The sequence below is a fragment of the Nuphar pumila genome, chromosome 1, assembly GCF_984573655.1.
Source record: "Nuphar pumila chromosome 1, dmNupPumi1.hap1.1, whole genome shotgun sequence".
Lineage (NCBI taxonomy): Eukaryota > Viridiplantae > Streptophyta > Magnoliopsida > Nymphaeales > Nymphaeaceae > Nuphar > Nuphar pumila.
The window spans coordinates 180,204,770-180,222,703 of NC_143249.1; the positions used below are offsets into that span (position 1 = coordinate 180,204,770).

At 36.9% G+C, this 17,934-nt stretch overlaps 1 protein-coding gene across 1 annotated transcript in view; it reads right to left on the bottom strand.

Annotated features, from left to right (window-relative positions):
• Window positions 1-322: 322 nt before the first annotated feature.
• Window positions 323-17,934, bottom strand: part of LOC149851501 (V-type proton ATPase subunit C-like) — a 29,405-nt gene continuing 11,793 nt past the window's right edge. Inside the window, exons 7-11 of the mRNA XM_090000951.1 lie at window positions 14,168-14,284; window positions 13,811-13,936; window positions 2,375-2,458; window positions 1,451-1,530; window positions 323-663 (exon numbers count right to left, since the gene is read on the bottom strand). Coding sequence (XP_089857077.1) covers window positions 567-663; window positions 1,451-1,530; window positions 2,375-2,458; window positions 13,811-13,936; window positions 14,168-14,284 — 504 coding nt within the window. The 3' untranslated portion in view covers window positions 323-566. The remainder of the gene's footprint in view (window positions 664-1,450; window positions 1,531-2,374; window positions 2,459-13,810; window positions 13,937-14,167; window positions 14,285-17,934) is intronic.

Here is a 17,934-nt window from a genome sequence, read left to right on the forward strand (position 1 = left end):
AACCAACCTTAGGCATTGGTCCCATTCTACAAACTTCTTTCATTCCCTTGCCAAGGATCTTTTTCATTTCAGACATCCCAGGTTTCACCATATTACTTTTTTTATTGCACATATGTATGCTAGTACAGGCTTACAGATAGAATCAGATATAGTGGGACATCCAACCTACTATATAACCCATAATGGCATGATCCTGGTCTTACAGAAACCCCACATCAGAAGTGGTACAAGACCAGATTTTGCTTGTTAATCCCATTATCCCCATATCAATGTTTTTCATCCCAACACAGATAGGACCAAATATACCCTGTAGACAGCCCTAGACTAACATGATCAATAATCAGCATAATCACATCCTGAAACCAATACAGAGTCATGGATTCACGTTATAAAACTGAAAATCCTTAGGAAAGTTACAATGGTAATAAATAATGCATCTTGGAAAGATCTTACACGTATGGAAAAAGAATAGTATACAGTACAGACATGTACTCGATGTTTCTTATTAAAGACCTCAGCAATTCCTCTGACATAATCAGAAAAAGACAAGCAGATATTTTCAATAATCACATGAAGTTAATAGTGAAAGAGACGTAGGGATGTGCCTCAGCTTCAGCTCCCACACCAGCCAGCGTGACTTCATCCTCAGCTTTCCAGAAGGTGCTGGAATGTCGTGAATAATTTTAGTTAGACAGGCATGCAAAGCTGAAAACTCACTGACTAATGATCAACATCAACAAGGTAGGAATTAAGGTGGTCTAATTGTAAAGTTAGCTAACAAATAAAACAAAACTAAGTAGATGGTAACATTAGTTCCAAGGAAAATTTGATCTTTCGAAATACCAAAAGAATACTTTGCAAGACATGCAGAAGAGAAGTGCATAATGTGCAGGTTTTCCATTTCAAACAAGCAGTGGACATAGGAACACAAGCAAATCGGTCCACTGGTCTTACCATAAGAGACCATAAAGATGGTTTCTAATGGCTGGCCAGCAGAAGTGCCCATTTTCTGAGGATTGAACGGAGTTTAGTTGGTGGATCAATGTGGAAGAAATACCTGATTCAAAGCAAGTGATTTTGGAAACATCTAAGAAAGAGGTAAATTATGGGCCAAGATCTGGCACGGAAAGATTAATCTGCCTGACTGGTTCCCAGATCCATTTGTAATATAGGGCTTTTTCTTGTATTTTCTTTTAAGTACTGGTAGGGATATCCTAACGCCAACTTCTTTATCCAAACGAGCAAACAAATACAAAAGCAAAAATGAACAGAAAATAAGAAAGAAAGAAAGAAAGACGGAGGAAGAAAATACTGTATCATGAAAGCATCTAGATTTATATGCCACAGCTTGGTTAAAAAAGAACTTCAATTTTATACAATGATAAAGTAATGAGTAGATAAATCTACTAAGTCAAGTGTAAGGCGAAAATGAGGGAAATAGAAATCTTACTTATTTGCACTTCCACATAGACTTTCCAGGATACCTCGAACCTTCTTCTCATTTTTAACTGATGGAGATAATACAGCAGCCTGATTAAGACACCAACATCTTGTCAATATGATCATGGTATGTAGGAACAATTCAAAGCAAGATCACTTTGTTAAGATAAATGTAATGTTTGTATAGATTGAATAGTTTGTATATATCTCAAAGCAAGATCGCTTTGTTAAGACACATGTAATGTTTGTATAGATTGAATAGTTTGTATATATCTAAGTATACCAAGGTGTACTTACGTATTTCTTTTGTGTTTTTATTTCTCTTGTATTTCTTTTTTGCTTGTATTTAAAGTATCCCAAAGTATATTTTTTGTGTATTTAGTTAAGTATATTTTATGTGTACCTTTTAAGATATAGGTTAAGTATACTTAATTTATACTTTAGGTTAGATTAGGTTTTTTATTTATTAATTGGTCATTATTAAAATAACATATTTCTATTTTCTATTTTTTGATCATTTTTTAATGACTTGGGATTTGCTTTAATAGCTAGTTTGAATAGTCAAACTAGTTGTTGGAATTTACTCTAACAGCCAGTTTGAGTAGTCAAACTAGCTCTAATGGCCGCTATATCTTATCTATATATTGCTCATTTCTTTGTTGTATAGTTGAGAGAGGATGGATGTAAATAGTGTGTGAGAGAGAGAGAGAGACAGAGAGAGAGGTTGCTATGTAAATGTTATATATTTTTCATTAATAAAAATATTTAGTTTTTATTTCTTATTCTTCTTCTTGGTTTTGTATGGCTTGTTATATTTAGCCAAATGCATTATGACAATGCATTTGGATTTCATTTATTTCAATCAAAATATTATTATTTTTTGTTTTCTCTTATGTCTCGGATTTCATGCCACTTCATGACACACTTCACTTACCAAGAAGGATGGTGGCAAGCCATATCTAAGGATGCTCTCTGCGAAAACACGAACAGCACAAAAGTGCATCCATGAGCTGAATACCTGAAGAATAAACAAATGCATTAATGAACAGTCAAATTCAAGCATCTCAAAGAAAGAGAGCAGTAAAATCAATCTAGCTTCTCCACATGGGCCAACAACAAAGCAGAAAAACGAAAAATCAAGAACTAAAGTTTAAGGTAGTCCAATCAATAAGCTGGTAAATGTCAAACATTGTTAACAGCTCTGAAATTTCTTTGCCGAAATTTCTTTGCCGCTAAAACACAAAAAGCATGAACTGCTTAAACTCAAGCCATATCAACTTATAGAGCCTTTTTAAACCTACATGTAATCACGCAGCTGTAGGATCCACATTCAAGCAAGAGAAGCACACTCACAAATATCTTTGATATTACCACTATTACAACAGAATAAAAGCAGTTTTCTTTTTGTTTTGAGACAATAGCATGAAAGCAGATATAAACTTCTCAGTGAATTAATTTTATCATGATCTTGTTGGTATATTGAATTATTAAACATCATCACAGTATTTAATTTACCAATGGAAATGTTACAGTCAAAAGCTGAGCCTTTTCAGAATGTCTATTTGCAAAGGCTTCCTGGACCGGTTGAGTTTGAAAAACAAGGTTAGACAGGTGTATATAGCTCTACAAAGGTCTTTTCAGTTTTCTTCCTAAAATCTACTTCATCTGTTCTGTCAGCATCAAAATGCCCTTTTTCTGTACAAGTGGCAGTTAAAGAATGCAGGCTTGATTTTAAGGACTATCATGGGCCACAACATCACCACTATTTATGAAAATAAATACTTTTAACATTTATTATGCTATTCACATTAATTCTCACTTTTACCATTTCTAATTATTTCTGGTCTCCTGGGAATCTCACCAAAATCTCCAGAAATGCTTGGTATCCATACATAAGTGGCAGTTTGGTAGCCAAAAAAGTAAAAAATATAAAATCCTCAAAATAAAAACTTTCAAAATCTCACAAGGAGCTGATTGCCAACGAACTATCATTCTTATCATTTATCACCATGATGATTAAGCCAAGTTTCTCATACTGTTGAAACATATTTTAGAAAGCACTGCCTATAAATCAATTGTAAGACCGAAAAACTTGAACAAGGTACAGGTTCCATGACCCTAGCTTCTACGCTGCAGAAATTTTTTGAAGATCATCTTATTTCGTGATAAAGTCTCTAAATCACATGGAAGAATGAAACACATTAAAAGTTGAATGAACTATAGATTCCTTGATTGTAGGTTTTTGGAGTTCATTTTATTTAGTGATCACACACAATCGCATAAGATTAAAGCAGGCAGCCATGTAGTTTAATTCCTGATATTTTAATCTTTAATGGTCGGAAGGCTTCTGCACATGATACTTCACCGACCATGCATACTTGTACTGTTGTCAGATTAGGAATTTCTCTATGAGCATCTATTTAATAAGAGTGTCTTATGATATTTTACTTTGCTAACTAGGACATTTCAGTTGGTGAGGCTATCTTGCATGTAAGGGCAATTCAACCTAACTTTTAGTTGACAGAAACTCCTACTACTTTCAACATGTATTCCATTCTCAATAATGATGAAGACCTCCATTGAAGTTCATATAAAAATAAATAAATACATAAAAAACACAAAAAAGAGAGATGCTTAGAAATTCCAACTTCGCTTTAGCCAGGAGACCTGTTGTTGTATAAGAAAAAGATGCACCTGGATGGAGGCCTAAAAAGGAACTTGAGTAACTGGAAAGAACATGCTAAAAACAGGACTTCAAAAAGCTGGCTCAACCACAATTTTTAGGCCTAAAACCATTTAGCTGAAGCAGGCTGAACACTTTCATGATCAACAACACATTACTTAGAACTCCACTCGATCAGTGATCTCATTTAGAAAACAAAATAAATTTGAATAGATCTTTCAGATTTCTTATTATCATTTGGTAGTCTTTCCATGAATAGTGCTAAACGAAATTCTTTTATGAACATAGGCACTAGTTATTATTGCCATCTTAGCGAAACTACTCTTCCATATAGGCGAAAATCAGTCACATGGAATTTTCACCCGAATCTTACCTACTTCACCAGCCAATTCCATCATCATTTTTGGGTCTTACCACAAACACTCATAGAACACCAGGCCAACTCCATCTTTCTGGTCCCGACTTTGGAAAACCCTGTGGACATGACCGAAGACCATCTTGTCATCCTATCGCTTGGAGAGTCCTGGATAATCTAAGATCTGGAGGAACTGCTATACTGAAAGAATGAGATGACCAGGACAAATGGTTGAGGGAATAGAAAAGAATGGGACTTAACAAGGTGGGAAGAGATCGCAGCAGCAGACAGAATCAAACTAAGCTGCCCCATAAGGATGATCCAAGACAAACACCTGATGGATGGCACTAATGGTGATGAAACCAGTAAACAGTTAACCAGAACATAAACATGTATCATGTATGTATCTGGATCCCCATCATTAAATCTTATAAGAATAAGATTTCAATCAAACTTACCAATATAGAATCCCCTGACTGCATTCTTCCATGCACTACCAGCTACCATAGGAACAGTTTGCTAGACTTTAATGTTTATTATTACATGTGCAAGACACGTCCACCAAAGAACCTAGCTTCAAGACAAATATACAAAAGAATGGATGGTAGGCAAAATGCTCAAAACTTTTCTTCCCATGCATCAAGTAGCAAGCCACTCTTTCAGTTGAGGTAAATTTCTAATAACTTATTATAATGGGTAATAACCTATAACAAACAGATCTGTAAACAATTCCTCTATGTCACATGGGTGCGGCACTTACAAAAAACTTGGGTGCGGGGATATATATATATATATATATATATATATATATATATATATATATATATATATATATATATATATATATATATATATATATAAAGTCCAAAAGTTAGACATAAATGACCCTGGGTGTGTTGACCACACCGGGTGCCGTACCCACGTCACGGCGACGCGGGTGCAGCACCCAGTTGGTCGAGTCCCTGTGACATAGCTGTTAAAATGCATGTAATCCATATATATATTTATATATGTATATATTGTCTAATATACCCAATAGGGGTATTTTAGTCATTTCACAAGTACCCAATAGGGGTACTTGTTATTTTCCCTTTCTTTTGTATTTATTTTTGCACTTTATTTTCTTCTTTTTTATTTTGTTTTTTACCCACATAAGGGGCCCCACCATGGAGTCGATGGGGCCCCCAACGGTCACATTTGTGACCGTTGGGGGCTCCCAACGACTCCATGGGGAGCCCCCTATGTGGCTCTTCTTTTAAGGCCATAAGGCCACCCCTCACTCTCATTTTTTTTGTGTATATATAGGGGTGAACCCCTCTTGTATTCTTTACTCTTGAGAGCTCTCTCTCTTTTCAATAAGAGACATTTATATTTTTATGTTGTGTTGTCCCTTTGTGTGTCACCCCTTTTGTTTGTCCATTGGTGAACATTGTAAGTGCTTATCACACTCTTTGTTTTTCCGCATATCTCATTACATGGTATCAGAGCCTTGTGTATGCTCTTGATTCTTAATATAGCTAGTTGAGTAGTTATATATTATTTTTCTTTTTGTATCTCTCTTTGTTTGTCTTCTTGTGAGAGATTAAATGGAAGGGGAACAAAAGATCGATCTCTCCTTCAAGCTTAATGGCTCCAACTATATGATGTGGGCCGCCGCCATGGAGAACAACCTCAAAGGTAAAAAGCTTTGGGGATACGTTATGGGCACCATTCCGAAACCACAACTCCAACTCACCAAGATGGATGATGATCAAGAAAAAGCTCTTGAAGGAAATGCCCGCATGAAGGCCATTGAAGATCACCAATCTAAAATGGAAGATTGGGAAAGTAAGCATGCAAAGATTCTTGCTTGGTTCATGAACAATGTGGAGCTCAAAATTTCAACCAACATTGCTAAATTTTGGATGGCTAATGAAGCATGGTTCTTTATGAAAGGTATGTTTACTCAAAAAGGCCTTGCTCGTCAATTCTTCCTCCAAGAAAAAATCTGAACTATCAAGCAAGGAGAAATGAGTGTAAGGGATTACTTTAGCACTCTTGGACCCTTATGGGACGAGCTATCTTTACTAGAACCAAAGTGGGTTTCTAGTGTGGATGTGGAACTAAGAAGAGAACAAATGGAAAAATAACAGTTTTTCCAATTTCTACATGGGCTTAGGCCCGAATATGAACAAGTTAGATCTTCCCTTCTTCATAGATCTAAGCCTCTTTCCTTAGAAGATGCCATAGCCGAAATATGCCAAGAAGAAACTCGTCTTGGCATGATTAAAGGAGGAGATGATGTTTTGGCCGTATCTAAACCCGACAACCATGTGAAAGCCTATAAGCCTCCACACTTTGGGAGGCAAAATAATTATAATGGCAACTATAGAAAAGCCATTTGCCATCATTGCTAAGAACCGGGTCATATAAGACCTAATTGCCCTAAGTTGAATGAAGCAACTAAGAATAAGGTTGCCTCCGTTGAAGAAGTTACTCAAAAGAAGGAGAAAACTATTAAAGGGAAGGGGTCTTTTTCTCTTGCTTAACTATCGGAAGCACTACAAACTCTACTCAAGATAGCATCAACCTCGGGTGCCGCCATAGCTTCTTCCTCTCCTCCAGGTATGTCTTCTTGGATCCTTGATTCTAGAGCCTCTTTTCATATGACCCCTCTTGAAAATGAGCTTTTCGATTTGTGTAATAACCCTAAAAACTCCTATGTTTCGACTGCCGATGGTACATCTTTACAAGTAAAAAGTTTTGAAACTTTAAATTTTTCCAAAGATTTCTTTGTGCCAAACGTGACAGTGGTACCTCAACTTAATTTAAATCTCCTCTCTATTGCTCAAATATGTGATCATGGATGTGAAATCTCCTTCTCAACTAAGGATTGCTCTATACAGGATCTCCGGTACGGGAAGCAGATTGGGTAAGGCCATAGGAGATGAGATCTCTATTAAAGCAACTTGAAACTTCCCACTAACTCTTTTTGTAACCATGTCCAAGATAAAAATATTGAAATTTGGCATCAAAGACTTGGACATCCAAGTTTCTTAAAAATGTACTCCTTTCCATTTGGAAATAAATTTTGTAATGAGAAACATTTTGTTTGCAAGAATTGTATTTTTGGCAAAATGAAATCCACTCTTTTTTCAAATCAAACTTTTGTGTTCAAAAGACCATTTGAGTTAGTCCATTCGGACGTTTGGGGTCCTTCTCCGATCATGTCTACAGGAGGATACTCCTATTACGTTACTTTCATTGATGACTACACTAGGTATGTGTGGATCTACTTTCTCAATTTAAAATCCGAAGTCTTTGACTTCTTCAAGAAATTTCACATGATAGTCAAAAATCAATTTTCAAGTAATATCTCTACTCTTAGATCCGATTCGAGTGGAGAATATCTATCAAATGAATTTCAAAATTATTTAGAAATAAATGAAATTTGTCATCAAAGATCGTGTCCTAGGACTCCTCAACAAAATGGTTTAGCCGAAAGAAAGCATAGACACGTCATGGAAACCACTAGGACACTCCTTATTTCCAAAGAAATTCCAAAGAGTTTTTGGGGTGAAGCCGCCTTGACCTCAACTTACTTGATAAATAGAATGATATCTTCATCCTTACTAAATTCATCTCCATATGAAAAACTATTTGAAAGAACACCCGATTTCAATAGATTAAGAATTTTTTGGTGTAAATGTTTTGTCCTTACACATAAAAGACACAAATTATCTCCTAAAGCTATTGAATGTGTTTTCTTAAGATATGAAGAAAATCAAAAGGGTTTTAAATGTTTTGACCTTAAAAATAACAAACTCTATGTATCCAAAGATGTAACCTTTTTTGGAAAATGAAAATGGTTTTGTGAAAACTAAAGATATTGACAAAAGCGAATATGCTTTCTTATTTGATCTTCTCTCTCAAGAAGATGAGACTCCTCAAGAAGAGGAAATCTCTAATGAGTCGTTGAATGACCTAGAGGATATTCCTCTTAACAATGTTGAAAATGAAAGTGATAGACCAATCCAAACCTATGTTAGGCGTGGTCAACAAGCTCAAATGAGCGCCTTAGAAAAATACTCTAAAGGTTTCAACTTAGAAGAAACCTCTTTAAGGAGATCCGGCCGAATCTCCAATCCTCCTAATATGTTTGTTTTCTATGAGTCTCTAACTCCAAGGTATAGAGCGTGTCTAATTGCGTTACACTCATTTCATGAACATTCACATTATAATGAAGTCAAAAACATTCCCCAATGGGTTGAAGTCATGAACTTAGAGCTTAATGCCCTTGAAAAGGCGAAAACTTGAGAAATAACTTCATTACCCACTGGAAAGAGATCGATTGGATGTAGATGGGTCTTCAAAATTAAAATTAAAAGTGATGGTTCATTAGAACGCTATAAAGCCTGATTAGTAGCAAAAGGATACGCTCAAGAATACGGTATAGATTATGAAGAAACTTTCACACCCGTAGCTAGGATGACTAGTGTTAGGACTCTTATCGTCGTTGCGTCAGTTAAAAAATAGCCTATCTATCAACTAGATGTTAAGAATGCATTCCTAAATGGTGAATTAAATGAAGAGGTTTACATGGATCCTCCACCAGGAGTATGTATTGGTAAAAATAAAATTCTCAAACTTAAAAATGCATTATATGGTTTGAAACAAGCCCCAAAGGCTTGGCATGATAGATTTAGTAATGTAATGACAAGTTTGAATTTTCGTTCATGCTATACTGACACTGCTTTGTTTGTGAAAAGTGCAGGGTCTTCAGTAGTGATTCTACTGTTTTATGTTGATGATATGATCATCACTGGTAGTGATGAACAAGGAATTAATGATATTAAGAAAGTGTTAAAAGAAAATTTTGACATGTCTGACCTTGGTTTCTTAAGATATTTTTTACGAATTGAAGTAGCGTACTCTCCTCGAGGGTACATTCTATCTCAAATGAAACTTGTTGCTGACATTTGTTCCAAGTTTGGTATCTCTGATGATAAGAAGACAGAAACCCCTGAAGTCATCAATGCAAAGTTAAGGTTGGAAGATGGAACACCTCTCGAGGATCCTACTCCCTACCGTCAACTTGTTGGGTCTCTAACCTACTTATCCATCACTCGGCCAGACATAGCTCATGTCGTCCACTCAGTCAGTCAGTTTCAACATGCACCTACAACCGTGCACATGAGTGCAGTCTTAAGGATCATCAAATACATCAAAAACACCATAACTAAGAGAGTTTTTCTTTCCTCCTCTTCATCACTTGATTTAATTGTTTATACTGATGCTGATTGGGGAGGAAATCCCAATGACAGAGTCTCAACTACGGGTTTTTGTGTTTTCTTAGGTGACTGATTTCTTGGAGATGCAAGAAGCAGCACAAAGTATCTTTATCATCAACAGAAGCGGAATATCGTGTTATGACCACTACAACCATGGAGCTTGTATGGCTAAGAAGTCTCCTCAGTGATATGAGCAGTCATCTCTACTCATTCGAAGATGTGTTGTGACAACAAAAGCGCAATTTATATTGCAAGCAATCACACCTTCCATGAGCGTACTAAGCACATAGAGATGGACTGTCATTACGTACGTGATGAATACCTAAGAGGAACAATAGCACTACCTTTTGTCAGATTTGCTGCATAAATCAAAGATGTGTGAGAGAGAGAGAGGGAGAGAGAGAGAGAGATTTGTTGTTGTTGGGAATCGGCAACTCTGTTTTCTCACACAGGCTGCGTTAATACTCTATTAACATTAATAGGGTTACAATAATGTGTACATTGACAAAAGTGCCCATGTATTAGTAACTTATATTACATTAAAATACAAAACCTGGAACGGATATGGGTCCTTTATTGAATGGATCCATATCCAGCCCACATTCTAATATATTCTAATACCCTCCCTCAAGTTGAGCATGGGAACGAACCATGTGCAACTTGTTCTTCAGATACCAGAAACGTTGACTTGTAAGACCTTTTGTAAATAGATCAGCAACTTGGTCTTCTGAAGGCACATAAACTGGTTTAATCTCTTTGTCTGCTATCTTTTGTCTGATGAAATGTTGATCAATCTCGATATGCTTAGTGCGACTGTGATGAATGAGATTGAATGCAATTTGTATAGCACTTTTATTATCACACATAAGTGTCGAATTTGAGATATCCTCCCCCATCTCTGTAAGTAGATGCCTAATCCAGGTTACTTCGGAAGTGGTGGCTGGCATAGATCTATATTCTGCCTATGTGCTAGACCTTGCTACAACCTTTTGTTCTCTGCTACTCCATGAGACAAGATTTCTTCCAATAAAAATACAGTACCCTGAAACGGACCTCATCTCATCTGGATCCCCTGCACAGTCTGCATCTGTATAGGCCAGTATGTTATGTTTTGGTGACTTCCATGAAGATTGAGTATATGTAAGTCCATCACCTATCGAGCCTTTTAGATAGCGGAGGATGCGCTTGACAGCATCCATGTGACCAGTCTTTGGTTCATGCATGAACTGAGATACTTGATTAACAGAATATACAATGTCTGGTCTAGTAAAGGTAAGATATTGCAACATACCCACTAAACTGCGATACTTGACTGCATCAGGATATAACTCAACATCACAAATACTGAGCCTTTGGTTGACAACACTGGGTGTGGATAGAGGTTTACAATCTGTCATTCCTGCTTTAGCCAGAAGATCAAGAGTGTATTTGTGTTGAGTTAATGACATTTTGCTATCTCGTTTGTCCACCTCTACACCAAGAAAGTATCTCAATACACCAAGGTCTTTCATTTTGAACTGCATACTCAATAAAGTTTTAATTCGTTGAATGTGGTCAGGAGCATTACCAGTGATCACAATATCATCAACATATATAAGTAAGAAAACCACGGTGGTATCATTCCTGTATATAAACAGAGAATGATCTAGTTGGGAACAAAAGAAACCATGCTTCTGAATCTCTAAGGAAAAGCTTTCGAACCATGACCTGGAAGCTTGCTTCAAACCATACAAGGCTCTGGTTAATTTGCATACATAATCCTTTGGGTCTCCTTCTGTGTAACCTTGAGGCTGCTCCATGTAGACCTCTTCCTTTAAGTTTCCATGAAGGAATGCATTTTTAACATCAAACTGACTAAGGATCCAACCATGTTCAATTGCCAAGCCAAGTATGATGCGAATAGTACCCATTTTCACCACTGGGCTGAATGTCTCATCGTAATCCTGACCGTATTCTTGAGTGAAACCCTTGGCTACAAGACGTGCCTTGTACCGTTCAATGCTACCATCCGGTTTATATTTAATTTTATATACCCATTTGGAACCAACAACATTCTTATCTGGAGGACGACCAACTATCTCCCATGTTTGACACTCATGAAGTGCCTCGATCTCCTCATTCATCGCTTCAATCCATTTGTTGGATTGAACTGCTTGATGAAAACTGCGTGGTTCATCATGTTTCTCAATCTTGGATAGAAAAATTTGAAAGTCCATAGAAAAGTTGTCATAACTAACCCATTTTTCAATAGGATGTCTTATCCTGCCTGATCTTCTTGGTACTTCTTTGTTATCAGGCAATGCAACGTGTTCTTCAGCTGGGGCATTCGTTTGCTCTCTAGGTCTCCTGGTGTACACATTACCCTTGTATCTCAGACACGTTGTTTGTGATGCATCATCTAAAACCGTCTCACCATGTATGCCCTCAGGAGTCAAAATAGTATCTTCGGCAGTATGTGAAATAAGTTCAGCACTAAGCCATGGATCATACCAATTACCAGCTGCGTCATCATGTTCTCGATTGTGATTTGCTTTACTTTCCAGAAAACTATTTTCATCAAAAACAACATTTCTGAAAATTTTATTCTTATTGGCAGGGTCATAGCACCTGTAACCCTTATGTTCATCTGCATAACCAACAAATCGGCATATAGAGGCTTTGTCCTGAAATTTAGTTCTCATGGATTTGTCAATGTGTACATAACATGTGCATCCAAAAACTCGTAACTCATCATAATTAGGATGTGCACCAAAGAGAACATAATAGGGAGACAGATCTTCAATGATAGGCATAGGGAGACGATTTATCACATGAGTGGCAGTATGAAAAGCTTTTATCCAAAGACTAATGGGCAAATTACAACCATGCATCATACTCATTGCGCTCTGATACCATGTCAGATTTGTTGCATAAATCAAAGACGTGTGAGAGAGAGAGAGAGAGAGATTTGTTGTTGTTGGGAATCGGCAGCTTTGTTTTCTCACACAGGCTGCGTTAATACTCTATTAACATTAATAGGGTTACAATAATGTATACATGGACAAAAGTGCCCCTGTATTAGTAACTTATATTACATTAAAATACAAAACCTGGAACGGATATGGGTCCTTTATTGAATGGATCCATATCCAGCCCACATTCTAATATATTCTAATAACGTCACATCCGAGTACCAGTTGACGGACTTCTTCACTAAAGCCCTTGACGCTCCTCGTTTTTTGTTTCTCCTTAACAAGCTTTCGGTTATATCCCCGTAAGGCTTGAGGGAGGGTGTTAAAATACATGTAATCCATATATATATATATATATATATTGTCTAATATACCCAATAGGGGTATTTTAGTCATTTCACAAGTACCCGATAGGGGTACTTGTTATTTTCCCTTTATTTTGTATTTATTTTTGCACTTTATTTTCTTCTTTTTTATTTTGTTTTTTTTATCCACATAAGGGGCCCCACCATGCAGTCGATGGAGGCCCCTGTGACCGTTGGGGGCTCCCAACGACTCCATGGGGAGCCCCCTATGTGGCTCTTCTTTTAAAGCCATAAGGCCACCCCTCACTCTCCTTTTTTTTGTGTATATATAGGGGTGAACCCCTCTTGTATTCTTTACTCTTGAGAGCTCTCTCTCTTTTCAATAAGAGACATTTATATTTTTATGTTGTGTTGTCCCTTTGTGGACATTGTAAGTGCTTATCGCACTCTTTGTTTTTCCGCATATCTCATTACAATAGCAATTCCTCTATAACTAATATTCAAGTTTACAAAACACAAAGAAGCGCTTACATATATGAAAAGTTAATTTGGAGTTTTTATTTAAAGAACTGTCCACATCCAATGCCTGCCAACTACACAACATCAGTTCAGATAAAATATACGATACTACCCAGTCCTTCAGTATTATTTCAGTGCCAACAGGCCAGAATTGACTAGGTTAGCACACTTTTTGCATGACATGTCAATTTCCACACGTATAGAGAAAGTAAAAAGAACTTACGCTTTATCAGATCACAGACATCCAATATAGGATATTAAGTATTAAACCTAACAAAAGTGTGTACCTCTCCATAACTAGTATAGCACCATTGGAGGAGAGAGCTTCTCATTGATTCTTGGTCTTGAATCAACCGTTCCAACTCTTGCTTCTGGCTCTGTTGTGTTTCTGGATTGTATTCAAAATCTCGAATCTAAATCACATGAAAATATAAAAAACTCAATCATACACATAAAAATGATATAAAAAAGTGTTTCCAGACATTTGTAAAATCTAAAACATCAAAGCAAAAACAACTTAATTATGAAATTTGTTAGATTTGATTTGATTAAAGCAAGACCTCCCAATTGAGTTACCAATTCAGTTTTTTCAACTGGATGACAACCTTTTTTTTCCTTCAGGTACTCATAAAAAACACGTTTACCTGAAATCCCTTATCACGAGCACTTGTTTTGAAGTTATCAGAAACTCTACGAAACAAAACGACAGTATAAAGAGCATATTCATTGTCCTCGTGCAATTTTTTGGAAGACCTTGGGACCTACACAAATATCAGTTTTGTAAATAATTAATTAACAAGAATGTATGTAAGATATGAAAATGATCCACTCATACCAAATTTAAGAAACAGAAAAAGAAAATCAAGAGTAAATCATGGCAGAATCTTGACAAAAACAGCTTACATTTACATGAAAGATAATTGCTGAACTCATGATATAGGTTCTTTCAGATCGATATGGTTTAGTAGCACCATTGGATTTATGCTTCATCAGAATCACATATTTAGTAATGTATAAGAGGTACCCGTGTCTTTGTCTCTTTAGAATGCACTTGGACAGGTGCCAAAAGGAAAACATGTCCATACGGATGAGTTTTATCGCGGGACACCGTGGACGTGCGTCCCCCCCCCACCCCCCACACACACACACACACCCACCCACCCACCCACACACCGTTATGCTGAGAACATGACAGGGGGGATGCAGATTAAAAAAAAATGTCGGGGGAGGGGGGTTCTGTAAAAGTATCTTCAACAAGATACTTTAGCCGATAACGCAACAACCTTAAGAATAAATGTGTGAACATACACACCCAAGAACAGTTGTGCACAACGAGGACTAAACTACCCCTAAGACTAAAGATAGACTTATATATATATTTTACATATATAATAGGTAGATACATATACATATATTATATATATGTATATGTATTACCTTATATATGTAAAATATATATACGAAGTTACAAGTTTGGATTACATATTTTAACACCCCCCCCCTCAAACTTAGGGCAGGATGACCGATAGTTTGCCAAGAAGGAAGTTGAACCGTGGAGCACACAAGGCTTTGGTAAAGAAGTCCGCCAACTGATATTCGGACGTAACATAAGGAAGATCAATGACTCCTCGGAGATATGCTTCGCGAACATAGTGACAGTCCATTTCAATGTGTTTGGTCCGCTCATGGAATGTGTGGTTTTTCGCAATGTAGATTGCGCTCTTGTTGTCGCAACACAGCTTGGTAGGCCCTTCAATTGTGACTCCCATGTCTTCAAGCAATTGATGAATCCAAACAATCTCCATGGTAGTAGTTGCCATGGCACGATATTCAGCTTCTGTTGAGGAGAGTGACACCTTTTGTTGCTTCTTGCATCTCCATGAAATCAGCGAGTCACCTAAAAATACACAAAATCCAGTGGTGGAGTGACGGTTATTTGGGTCACCTCCCCAATCAGAATCAGTATAAGCAATTAATTTTAAATCGGAAGAAGAAGATAGAAAAACTCCCTTATTTAGAGTACCCTTTATGTATCTTACGACTCGTAAGATGGCACTCATGTGAACGGATGTAGGCGCATGCTGAAACTGACTTGCAGTGTGGACTGCATGGGATATATCTGGTTTGGTAATACTTAGATACATCAGAGATCCTACAAGCTGTCTGTAGGGTGTAGGATCCAAAAGTGGAACCCCATCATCAATTTTCATCTTTGCTCCTACAACCGCAGGAGTTTCGCAAAGCTTCTCATCCGTAATACCTGACCTGTCAATGATCTCAGAGGCAAGCTTAGTTTGAGATAAAAAATATCCTCTAAGAGAGTATGCTACTTCAATTCCCAAAAAATAAGTTAGAAAACCCAAGTCAGACATTTCAAATTTATCCTTCAAGATAGATTTTATACTCTTAACCCCGTTAGAGTCACTCCCAGTGATGAGCATGTCATCAACATACAAAAGTAAAATTACAATCCCTGCATTGGATTTTCTAACAAATAGAGCAGTGTCAGTAAAACAAGAGGAAAAGCCATTTTCAATCATAACAGAATTAAATCTATCATACCAAGCCTTGGGGGCTTGTTTTAGACCATAGAGTGCCTTTTGAAGACGAAGCACCTTTCCCTCAGGAGCCTCCATTCCAGGAGGAGCATCCATATAAACTTCTTCACTTAAATCACCATTTAAAAAGGCATTTTTAACATCCATTTGATAGATGTTCCACTTGTTGATAGAGGCAACGGTTATTAGGCATCGAACAGTGACCATACGGGCTACAGGAGCAAAAGTTTCTTCATAGTCAATACCATATTCTTGACTATATCCTTTTGCAACCAATCGAGCTTTATACCTTTCAAGGGATCCATCACTTTTAGTTTTTACTTTAAAAACCCATCTGCATCCTATTGTTTTCTTACCTTTAGGAAGATGCTGAAACTCCCAAGTTTTGGCTCTTCTCAGGGCCTCAAGTTCATTGTCCATGACATTAATCCATTCAGGGCATCTACGTGCTTCTTCAAAATTTCTAGGTTCTATATAAGAGTGGATGGCACTAAGGCAGGCTCTATATCTTGGTGAGAAAGAGTCATAGGAAATGAACCTAGAAGGAGGCCTTCTACTTCTCTCAGTTCTACGAGGGATCACTTCATTCTGAGAGGCACTGGGACTGGCATCATTATATCTGTCAAGAGCACTCCTAAAGTTGTTTTGATCTCTATGAGAGTAGGTGATAGGGTTTCTAGGTAATTCAATAGGTTGATGTGACGAAGGAGATAAGGAGATGTTTTCCTCGGTTTCAAGTTCATTCGGGTTACTTTGATCAGACTCATTATCACTAGTATCATCGTCCTTATTCAATAAATCAAATAAAAAAGAATAATCCATATTTTCATTATGGGGGTCACAACGTTCAAACCCACTAACATTTTCCAAAAAACTCACGTTTCTGGAAACATACAATTTATCACTTTTGATATCATAACAACGAAACCCCTTTTGGGTTTCAGAATAGCCAAGAAAGGCATAAGGAATGGCTTTTGGAGAAAGTTTGTCATTCTTATCAGTAAGAACAAAACACTTACACCCAAAGACCCTTAACCTGCTATAATCAGGTTCCTTATCATACAGTTTTTCAAAGGGAGAAATTTTGTTTAAATTTTTCGATGGAAGTCGGTTTATGAGATAGACAGAGGTAAGGGCTGCCTCAGCCCAAAGATTTTTTAGAATGTTTTGAGAAATGAGCAAAGTCCTAGTGGTTTCAATGATGTGCCTGTGCTTTCGTTCGGCTAACCCATTTTGTTGCGGGGTTTTCGAACATGATTTTTGGTGAAGAATTCCAAAATTTTCAAGATAACTCTTAAATTCATTTGAGAGGTATTCTCCTCCAGAGTCAGACCTAAAGATTTTTAAACATCCATTGAATTGATTTGAAATCATGTGAAAGCTTTTAAAAGTTGAAAAAACCTCATGTTTATGTTTAAGGAAATAGATCCAACAAAACCTAGTATAGTCATCCACAAAGATCACATAATATGAAAAACCTCCTTTTGACATTACCGGAGCCGGTCCCCATACATCGGAATGGACAATTTCAAATGGTTTTGTCGTAAACATGGATCTTTGAGGAAAAGGCAAACATTTCATTTTCCCAAGAATGCATTCATTACACAAAAATTCACTTTTACAAATATGTTTAACAAAAGGCAAATACGAGATTTTAACAATATTGGGATGACCCAATCTCTTATGCCATACATGAATGTCTTTGTTTTGGACGACGTTGCAAAATTGACTATTGGGAACTTGAAGAAAATCTACGTAGTAGAGGTCTCCTCTTCTAGAGCCTTCCTCAATCAATCTCCCGGACTGGCGATCCTGTATCCAACATTTATTAGAAGAAAATTTTATATCGCAAC